Source organism: Lutra lutra, chromosome 14, assembly GCF_902655055.1.
Source record: "Lutra lutra chromosome 14, mLutLut1.2, whole genome shotgun sequence".
NCBI lineage: Eukaryota > Metazoa > Chordata > Mammalia > Carnivora > Mustelidae > Lutra > Lutra lutra.
The window spans coordinates 49,641,162-49,653,122 of NC_062291.1; the positions used below are offsets into that span (position 1 = coordinate 49,641,162).

Here is an 11,961-nt window from a genome sequence, read left to right on the forward strand (position 1 = left end):
AGCAGTGTAGAACACTCTTCAGAGTTATTCAAACCCAGAAGAAAAGAAAATGGGGTGTGTATGTAACAATTCTCCACCCATCATTCACTGAGTATTGCTTGTGGGAGTGTTCCTTTTCTAGCACTTCTAGCATGTCTTTACATGGAATGAATGTCTGGCATGTCTTGTGCTCCCAGGCCCAGAACACAGTGCTCTGGCAGAGTTTGCAGCAGTTTTCAATAATCACTCACCAGGTTGCCCAACAAGTTGAATACCAAGGCAATATGATTGGGGTCTAGCAGAGTCTTCTTCATTCCACCCTTTACATTAATTAGATTTACTTGCCCATCACCTTAAGTTCACCCTGTTCTATTATTTATTCTTTAGTGTAGTGCTTGGTCACCTTTATTAAAATAAAAAACCTGACTTATAGCCAAATGATAAGTGGGTGAACTATAGTGCCTGTGCTGTCATGGTTCCAAGGCAAAATACATATTGTATCATCTCCTTTCATGATCATTCATTCTGTATGTTTATCTTCACCCTTTGCCATCATGACTGCAGGCTTCATTTGCTTGTCCTCTAGGGTAACATAGATCTTCAGCCTGAGGGGTCTGAATCCCTGGTTACTGTGTCTTTAACAGATCATTGTCATGGCTGGTGTTAATTTCCAAAGTTATTATCATGGAGACAACAAGAAGCATCCTAGTGAATTCTGTTAGTTTCCATATTTCTTCCTTTCTCTATTATATTGTAGAAACCCTGTCTCCTCATGTTAGTCAGCATTGTTTATCCTTGCCTATTTATACTACCTCCTTTCATCTCTTTTCACCCCATTCAAATATATAACATTTTCTTCATTGGGAAAAGTTCTTTGGTTCCTGTTACTGTCTAACCCCACCACCATGCCCAGGCCCTAGCAATCCATGGTGTTTTATATCACTATAGGTTAGTTTTGCTTTCTCTAGAGTTTCATATAAATGAAATTGAATATGCACTCATTAGTGCCTGGTTTCCCTTCTCAATACAATGTTTTTGAGATTCATTTATTTCATTGTATCAGTAGTTCATTCCTTTTTTATGATTGAGTAGTATTTCACTATCTGGATAAGCCACCATTCATCTGTTGATGGACAATTAGTTGTTTTTATTTTTGGCTATTATGAATAAAGCTGTTATAAACACTGTATACAACTGTAGACATACACTTTAATTGCTCTTAGTTCAATACTTAGATGTGAGATTGCTAAGTTATATGGTAAATATATGTTTCATTTTTACCAGTAATGGCCACATTGTTTTCCAAGTGATTGTATTATTTTACATTCTTAACTTCAACATATTAGAATTCCAGTTGCCTTGCATCTTTTCTAGCCGGGTTATCCACCTTTTAACATTTAGCCATTTCAGTGGGGTTGTTATTTATTATGATTTTTAAGTTTATAAGAAAAATTTAATTTTGCCTCTTGCATAGTAGATCATATTTTTGTGCCCCTCAGCAAAATCATTAGAAAACATTAGTGAAATTCAATATTCCTTTATATTTTTGCCTACTGCACACCAAAGGGAGCATTAACTTTGACTCTCTCATGGAGGAGTATACCCATGTTTTTATCAGTGCTGCCCTCAATTTCTCAGGTCCCTGAGGATGGCTGAGTCACTACCAAATGGAGGAGAAATTGTTATGTGTGTGTATATATATACACACACATATATATATATATATACACATATATATACACACATATATATATGTGTGTATACATATATAAATCACATATATACATGATTTTATTTATTTACTTGATGAAAAGAGAAATCACAAGTAAGCAGAGAGGCAGGCAGAGAGAGGGGGGAAGCAAGCTCCCCACTGAGCAGAGAGATCAACATGGGGCTCAACCTCAGGACCCTGAGACCATGACCTGAGCTATAGGTAGAGGCTTAACCCACTGAGACACCCAGGCACCCTTAACATATATATTTTTTAAGAGGATAAGGAATTTGTAGCAAGACATATAATTCAACCAATTTGGAATAGTCCAGTTACTATTTTATCACCAAATATTTTTTTTCTCATTCTCAGTTTTGATCTAGTTAAAACCTCACCTATAGTTAGTTACCTTTCTGAATCCCCCATGATAATTGATCTATATGCCCTGCAATGCTGATAGACCCTTAAGTTCAAAGGATTATGATGATGACAGTGACAATGAGGATGATGGTGAAGATAATGAGGGAAAATGTAGTGGTGATGGTTGCTTAGCACAGTCCAACCAAGTATAGGTGCTCAATAATATATATTGAAAGATTAAATGAATGAATGAAAAGTGGCTTTATGGAAGATTTAATACCTGCCAAATACTATGCTCATTTGAATTTATCTCCTTATTCTTAAAGTGATCCTTTTCTGTAGTTAATTTTATTTCCCCTTTGTTAAATTTATTCCCCTTTATTTCCCCTTTATTAGTAAGGCATGTAATAACTATTTACCTGAGTTGGATGTGGTCACTCAGAATTCTAGTTCATATGCAATATCTAGATTTAAATATTCCTTCAATGTGGTGTTTGGTTAGGTTCTCAGAATGTCAGGAATTAGAGTTAGAGTCAATACTAATTTTCCAGACAGTTTGGTACTTTAGCCCTGCCTTATTCCAATAAATGTTTGTCCAGCTATAAAAGACATTAAATGAGCTGTGCAGTACTGTAGCTGTATTCAGAGATCATGTTGTAGGTGAACTTCTCTGTGCATATATTGTCCAGGAAGTTAACTAAAAGGAGGATATGTCCAAGCCAAGGTAGTGTTCCTGAGTTCCATGGCCTAATGCCATCAAAGAATATCCTAATAACATGGCAATTTATTTGTATATAACACCTAGTGCTCCATTGAATACGTGCCCTCCTTAATAAAAACTAATGTACTGTATGGTGACAAACATAACATAATAAAAATATTAATAACATGGCAATTTAACCATGGCCTGTGACAAGTTACAATTAGGGAATGTATAGGTGAACAATTGCTGAGCTCTAACTAAATATTTTACATGCATTTCAAGTCACGATAATGTGTATAATAATGAGTAATGCTTACGATACCATGTTAAGGAAAAAAACAAAACCAAGTGTGAAATTTTAGTTAACTGAGGCCAAGTCACACCTTACCTTCCTCTCCCTGACTGATCACATGGTATCATGGTAAGTAAACGAAGATCTTGGAGAGCCCTTGATTCCACTCATTTGTGGAATTTAAGAAACAAAACAGATGAACATAGGTGAAGGTAAGGAAAAATAAAATAAGATAAATTCAGAAGGAGGCAAACCATAAGAGGTTATTAACTATAAGAAGTAACCTGAGGGCTGCTATGGGGAGTTGGGTGGAGGGATGGGGCAGTTGGGTGATGAGGATTAAGGAGGATATTTGATATCATGAGCACTGGGTGTTATATGTAAGTGATAAAACACTATATTTTACTCCAGAATCCAAAGGTGCACTATATGGTTACTAAGTTGAATTTAAATGAACTTTAAAAAGAGAGGAAAAAAGGAAGAAAAAATACCCCATGGAACTAAAATTACAGAATAATAATAGGGTAGAAATATAAGAAAATGTCAGAAATCCTAATTACAGTATAATATTTAGAAACAGTAAATCCTAGATGGATCTAGTACACACCCTTAGCAGATCTCAGGAATATATAGGCAACTCCTGTTTAATGGCAGAACCTGGTAATGAGAATCAAATATGGTTTGTGAAAACATAAACTGGGATCCTACTTCCCACTATCTTACATGGAAAAAGTATATAATCAGTTCTAACTCTCAACAAATATTCTAAAACACAGTAAAAATCTCACTATATAAATAATAACCAGGTGGTGGGTATTGGAGAGGGCACGGATTGCATGGAGCACTGGGTGTGGTATAAAAACAATGAATACTGTTATGCTGAAAAGAAATTTAAAAAAATAATAATAACCCCCTTGCTAGGGTATAAATACTTAAAACTTTGCTTCATGATTTCTAAGAAGCTAATGTGATTCTTGGCAAACCATTGCTTTTTCTGCATGAATGTGGCTATTCTTAGTACTGCAAAAATGCCAAAAACTCCTACCATTTTGTTGACATTCTGTGTCACATGACCTGTCTTTCAAACTTTCATCATCATAACTGAGTCTTTCCTTGCACATAATTTGTTTTCTTGTTGTATTAAGTTTTGGAGTTAGAAATACTAATATTTTGCAAATACTGTTCATTGACAAGTTCTAGTGAGAGATATATTATCTGAAGTTTAAGCACTAAAACCAGGAATTTTGTACCTGGAAGTTGTTCTGCAGGGTAGATGGGGAAGTTTGGATTGATAGATATATATCCACATACCAATCACCACAAACCCTTCATGTATTAGACTGGGATCTCTGTTAATTGCTAGCTCATATTTCTTCTAAATCAGGTTTTTATCCATCAGAGATGGCTTCAGTAATGGTCAACAAATAACATGGAAGAAAATACCCAGAAAAATATGAAGGAAAACTCACATTTCTACAGAGACTAATGAGATGAAACCACAGAGACTTTGTATAGAAGGAACATTCACCCTATAAAGAGAAAAACAAAACAAAATGGTTTCCTTGCATAAAAATCCATATTAAAAAATAAAGAAGATAGTATAGACCTCATATTCTTACTTCAAAATGAACAAGGAACAGAAATTAATAATAGTTTTATAAATAATACTTTCTGGGCAAGTAAAAAAACCTTCCTATATAACATCAAAGAGCTATTTGAAGTCACCACTAGAGAAATCTAAACACTTTAACCTACTGGAATTTCTAATGACCACCCTCCTTACATCATTGCTTTGGTTTTATTTTTTTTTCTTCTTGTTTTAAAATATGATCTTGGTTTTCTCCCTAAGACTCTTGGAATTCTTTTTCTGCTTTAGTTCTAGGAATTTCTGGACTCCTCCTTCTCCTCTTCATCATCATCATCATCATTGTCACTGTCATCACCACCACCACCACCACCATCACGCTGCTAAATACTAAATTTTAAAATTGCACTATTTGCATTAATTTACTCAATCCGCATCTTATTTCACAGATTAGGAAACAACGGTGCAGTTTTTACTTTTTTGCGGGGGAGGAGATCATTTGTTTCTTTCATGAGGACAAACTGTCAAGCAGATGGTATATGAAAAGCAAATTTTATGACTCCTAGCTACCCTCAATGTTTGTAACTTATTTTAACATTTTTTCAATAGCTGAATGGTTATGAGATTCTACACTGAAAATCATTCACCCAAAGCTTAAAACCCACATCCTACTTTCTTCCACCAACAAAAGATGAGACAGAAGTTGATATCTGGAATTCTTTGGTCTTTTTCAGAAAAGACATTTTTATTTATTTTTTATTTATTTTTAAAAGCTTCTTTTTAATTAATTAATTATTTATTTATTTGACAGAGAGCTAGAGAGAGAGCACAAGTAAGCAGAGCGGCAGGGAGAGGGGGAGAGAGAGAAGCAGGCTCTCCGCTGAGCAGGGAGCCCAATGCGGGGCTCGATCCCAGGACCCTGGAATCATGACCCGAGCCGAAGGCAGCCACTTAACCAACTGAGCCACCTGGGCGCCCCTTTATTTATTTTTGAATCCAGAAAGATGTTAAGATTTCTTTATATTTGGTGTAAATGTCATGTCTAGATACCAGCCTTTATAATTTATTGAGCTGTTCATAAAGGCAATTTGGAGATTGCCTTGATTGTTTATGTAATAATTTATTCTTCTCTTTTTACTGCTCTGTATGCCAAAATCCCTAATAGGCAGAATTTGGATATTCTGGACCAAATTATTTTCCTTACAATTTTTCTATCTCCTTTTCTGTCTGTATTTTACTTTGAAACGTCTCCATTTACTTATTTGTCAAGAATCCTTATGATTCTTTTCTTTCAGCTATTATACTTTTTTTTTTAATTTTTTTTTATTTTTTCAGCATAACAGTATTCATTATCAGCTATTATACTTTTGATTTATAAAAAGTTTTTTCTTTTGTCGGTTGTTGACCTCAATACTTAGTGGTGTTTTAAGGATGCAATATTATCTTGGAGCATCCTGTGCTGAATTTTGTTTTTCATTTCATCTTTTGATGCGTTTGAAGGGAAGAGGTAGCAGCAGTTGTTTCCACCCTGCTCTACCCTACCCTCTAGATCACAGCAGCTGGCACTCTGGGAGCTACATTTTAGAGACTCCCTTGCCAGCAGGGTTTCAGATTGAATCCCACACTATGAAAAGTATAGTGTGATGGCTGGAAGGTAGAAGGAAGGCAGAGCCATTATTGGTCCATTAAAAGCAATTGTTGTGTGGGTTGCCAAAAAAAAAAAAATGTATCAAGGAATAGAAGGCTGGAGAACCCAGTGTGCTAATGGCAGAACATTTAATAAAACTGTAGACCCCAGTTACTCTGAAACACACTCACATTCCCAATGAAGCCATAGTGATCTTATTAATGCAAATCTGATCTAGCTTACCAGCATTTCAACATTAATGAATCCCCTGTTGCCCTCAGATAAACTAAATGTCATCCAAATATCTTCTTATTTTGGTTCTTGAAAGTCTATTTCCATTCAACTACTGAAAAACTCTCTTCCTACACGTGGTATTTGACATCATTGATAATTTAGACTCTGCCTATGCCTTCAGTTCAACTTGTTCTTTTTCTTTTCCATCTCACCATCACTAAAGCATATCAAGGAATCATTTTATAGTTGGATGCTTCACAAATGTTGTTGACCATCTTGAAATGCCCTTCGTTTCTATTGCCAAATGGAAAATGTCTTGTGTCTTCCAAAAATCACCTTTTCTTTTTTTTAAAGATTTTATTTATTTATTTGACACAGAGAGAGAGAGATCACAAGTAGGCAGAGAGACAGAAAAGAGAGAGGGGGAAGCAGGCTCCCTGCTGAGCAGAGAACCTGATGTGGGGCATGACCCTGAGATCATGACCTGAGCGGAAAGCAAAGGCTTAACTCACTGAGACACCCAGGTGCCCACCAAAATCACCTTTTCTATGAAGTCTCCAAAACATATAAAGAGAGAGAAATACAAACATCACTAGGGGGAAAATACAAGAAAATCACAATGAGATATCATCTCACACTGTTTAGATGGGTATTACCAAAACCTGAGAAAGGATAAGAAAGGTTAGGAAGGAAGTTGAGAAAAAAGGAACCCTTGTATACTATTGATGAAAATGTAAATTGGTCCAGCTTCTCTGGTAAACAATATAGTGTTTCCTGACACATTTCAAAATAGAATTACCATTTGATCCAGCAAATCTCACCTCTGGGTATATATCCAAAGGAATTTAAATATGGATCTCAAAGAGATATCTGTACTTGCATGTTCACTATAGCAGTTTTCACAATAGCCAAGATAGGCAAATACCCTAAAAGTCCATGTAAAAAAGAATGGGTAAAGAAAATGTGGCATATATACATACGGGATATCATTCAGCCTTTATAAAGAAGATCCTGCTACTTGCAACAACATGGATATACCTGGATGACAGCATCCTAAGTAAAATAGACCTGCAACACTGCATTGCTCTCACTTATATGTGGAATCTAAACAAATACATGGAAGCAGAGTGTAGAATTGTTGTTGTCAGGGACTGAGGGAGGGAGAATAGGTAGGTATTGATCAAGTTTCAGTTATACATAATAAGCTCTATAGATCTGTATAACATAGGGCCTGTGACTAACAATATTTTATTGCCTACTTAAGATTTTGCTAAGTGGGCCTATCTTAAATTAAGTTCTTTTACCTACCATGTAAGGGCAAAAAAAAACAACAAGGGGGGCCAGGAGGAAGTGCCTGGAAGTGATAGGTTAATGGCATTGATAGTGATGATGGTTTCAAGGGTGTATACTTATCTCCAAACACATCAAATTATAAACATTATATCTACAGCTTCTTGTATGTCATTCATACCTCAATGAAGTGGTTTGATTTTTTGATTGGAAGTATTATAAATATAGAATTAACTTAGGGAATTTGTCTCAATAAAACGTTTTATAGGCCACAATCTAATGCACTAATTTCCTCATTAAGGTTGTCCTTCACGGGGGGCCCATATATGGCTGATAACGACCATCCTGGATTTATAGACTCAGTTTTGTATTTCTGGTCTTCACTTTTCTATTTGTCATGCTCACTCTTTTATCGTAGTCTCTCTCAAGGTAATACAAAATGCGTTTAGTTACTTTAAATATAATCCGTTATTATCAAATCCTGGCTAAAACTTTGGGAGACACTCAAACGCTTTTCAGTAATTTGACCATCATTTCCTGATTTATTACTAAATTACTGAAACTCCTCTACTTCCATACACTCTTCAGTAGTTCAGATCCCAGGGTGGAACATTATTTCCATGTTCCTGTAGCATCTTTTTGCTATGTCCATGAGTATTTTCAAGTGGACCCTAGAGATTATATGGCTCAATCTTCATATTTTTTAAAGACTTTATTTATTTATTTGACAGAGATTACAAGTAGGCAGAGAGGCAGGCAGAAAGAGAGAGGAGGAAGCAGGCTCCCCCTTGAGCTGATCAGAGAGCCAGATGCGGGGCTCAATCCCAGGACCTGGGAGCATGACCTGAGCTGAAGGCAGAAGCTTAACCCACTAAGCCACCCAGGGACCTCTCAATCTTCATATTTTGTGAAGAAGTGGACTTACATATTTTTGGAAGTTGACCAGTTAGTTGAAGGCGGCACCAGGCTTGTCCAGTGCAAATGATTCAGAGTCTAATCTGGCCCCATTGCATTCCATCCTTACTGCCGCTTCCCTAAGCCTGTGTTTTTTTGTTGGGAAAGAGAATGGGTACAGTGTCTGTATACATTTTCCCACTTTGATCTTGGCTTTTCCAAACTCCTGTTAATACAACATGTACAGATAATCATCTGTTAATTTTTAGGGAATGTTGGGTACTTCTTTATTGTCAATCAGATAAAATTGAAATTTCTAATAGGATGCTCAAGGTCAAATAAGATCTAATCATGGAGTAGAATTTGTTGCATAAAATGAATTTGATATTTAGCTTCAGGGTTTGGTTTAAAAATAAAATAAAAATTGTGTCAATCTTTTAGAGCTATTTCCTCAGAAGAAAAAAATAGACATATCCTAGCTGGAAAATAGATGCAAAAAGTACAAAAATTTAAAGATTGACTTCATGGAAATGTTTTTAAAATAGGTTATCAATCACAAGATAACATTATAGTTGACAACATCAGTCAACCAGGAAAAAAATGTTTAATTTGTTTGTTTTCAATACATTATAAAGGAGATAAGCAAATAACTTATGTTCCCCCAACTTGAATATTTGGGATAAATTACAGAAGCCTGAAATAAGTGCTCCCTTCCACTGATCTACACAAACATTCTATGGTAACAGCTTTAAGAGAGGAATTAATCATATGTATGCATTATGCATCTGAGGTGCTGTAGATAGAATAAATAATTTAGGAAATAGGAACTGGTGAACCAAGGGGTGCTGTGGTCATTCCCTGTCCTTAGAGAATGGCCTAAACCTTAGAACGATTCTGTTTCTCTCCAGCCTGAGATTGATGCATATATATGTAGCTAAGCTAAGGGCCAAGAACAGCATTTCAGAGCATGCCTGATGCAAACCATATATATTCCAAGGTGAACCGCACTATGACCAATATTTCCTTGAGTTAGGCATGGAAGGAATGTGGACCCAAGCGTTGGTACTATTTCCATCCTTTCCTTTCTAACCACAACATAATATACAACCCTCTAAAATGTAATTATCTAAATGTCTCTTGGTAAATCATTATTAATTTTGTTTTGCCATGTTTATGGCTAGAGAGAAGTGAAATAAAAAGTGTATAAATCTACAAAATTTTGGAAATTTTAAGCACATGGTTTATATCAGAGGGGGAAATAAAAATTCAATAAATGATTTTTTTAAAAACAGATTTCCATTTTTCTAGGGATGTATGTACAGTGTTCAAATGAAGTAGCCAGGGAAAATGCATTAGGCCTCATATTATGGGCCATAATGAAGACACCTGGTTTTCAGAAGTCTTCCACTGCAAAGCCTTGTGATATTATTTTTATCTTGATATTTTCATTCTGCACATCGTCTCCTGCAGAGCCTGGTGGACCTGTTTGTTCCGCAGAGTGTAGATCACAGGGTTGAGCAACGGGGTCACCACCGTGTTCACAAGGGCAGCCTCCCTGTTGGACTCCAGCTTGTTTGCTTGCTTTGGTTTCACATATATGAACACACAGCTGCCATACATCAGAGAGAGGACTATGAGGTGAGAAGAGCAGGTGGAGAAAGCCCTCTGTTTCTCCTTCGCCGATGGGAGTCCCACGATTGTGACTACTATGTTGCTGTAGGCAATGATGGTTATGATAAGGGATATTATAAGGATAAACAAAGTGAGGGCAAAAGTCAACATTTCAAAAGACCTGGTGTCAGAGCAGGAGAGATGAATCAGGGGGCCAATGTCACAGAAGAAGTGGGGGATGATAAGGGGACCACAGAAGGATAACTGGGAAAACTTTATTAGTGGACCAGTGATGAAAGGGAAGGGCAAAGCGAAGCACGCAGTGACCAGGAGGGAGCAAGTCTTCAGGTTCATGATGGTCGGGTAATGCAGAGGCTTGCAAATGGCCACATACCGATCCAAAGACATCACTGCTATGAGGAGGAAAGCTACTGCTCCAAGAAATACAGTAATAAAGGCTTGTATGAAACAGGCAGGAAAGGAAATGGTTTGCCTGCCTAAAAGAAAGATGAGCAACAACTTAGGAATAACAGCATTTATGACACCACACTCCAAGAAGGAAAAGATGCTGAGGAACAAGTACATTGGTGTGTGGAGCCGGGAATCAGCACAGGTGATGGTGATTATGACAGCATTGCCTACAGTGGATGCCACATACGCCAGCAGGTACACCAGGAAGAGGACCTTTCCCAGATGCTGGATGGCAGGAAACCCCTCCAAGTTGAATTCTTGGACAGTTGTCCCATTCCCCATTTCATGGAAAGCTCCTTCTACAGCAGCATCCCTGCTCATCTTAACCTACAATAGAGACATCAGGGAATACAAAGGTTTTAGAGGAGCATATGATTAAGTTATTTCCTTATCCAAGAGATTGGCTAGGCTGAGAGAAAAATGGTTTAGGCAGTTGGTCCTTGAATCAGAAGACCTGAGTTCAATACTTGTTCAATACTGAGGTTGTTTTTTTTTTTAATTGTGTTATGTTAGTCACCATATAGTACATCATTAGTTTTTGATGTAGTGTTCCAAGATTCGTTTGCATATAACACCCACTGCCTCAATACTGAGTTCTAACTCCTGAGAGATGGGTCATCTTTTAAAAGGGAAGTTAATCTTTGTGAACTTCATTTTACCCTCTATAGAATGAAGATGATGGGATCTATCTGTTCATATTCTCATGAGACATAATTAAGATAAAGCATGTAAATCATTTGACATATGATGCCAATATATTCTATGTGTTCTTCAAAGTTTAATTGTAATGCAATGTTCATTAATATAATCTTTAAATAGAGCATCAATAGTAGGCCGGGGAATTGATATTTTTCTAATTATATATAATTGTACTGTTTTTAATAATATTATTAATTTTAAGTAAGCATAACAGTAATGTTAGAAATACCCCTTTTGAATATCTGTTTTATAATTCAACACATTCTATAGTCCAAGTTGTCATCAACATCATATGTTGAGGACTTACGCTTGGTATTAGGCTGGTCACTGATATTCAGAATTTTTCTATTTTTTCTTCAAAATAACTATGACCCCCTTCTTCTACATTAGCAGAGACTGATGCTTAGAGAGTTCCAGAAGGCTTAGGTCATATAGCTGATTCTTGAGCTAGATCTGCCATATCTTAGAATCCTTCCTGTTTCCAGATACAGTATTAAAATATTTT

General features: G+C 36.4%; 1 protein-coding gene across 1 annotated transcript; it reads right to left on the reverse strand.

Annotated features, from left to right (window-relative positions):
• Positions 1–10,106: 10,106 nt before the first annotated feature.
• LOC125085207 (olfactory receptor 6C74-like) lies at positions 10,107–11,039 on the reverse strand. The gene has a single exon (XM_047703490.1). The coding sequence runs from the start codon at positions 11,037–11,039 to the stop codon at positions 10,107–10,109; it is 933 nt and encodes a 310-aa protein (XP_047559446.1).
• Positions 11,040–11,961: the final 922 nt, after the last annotated feature.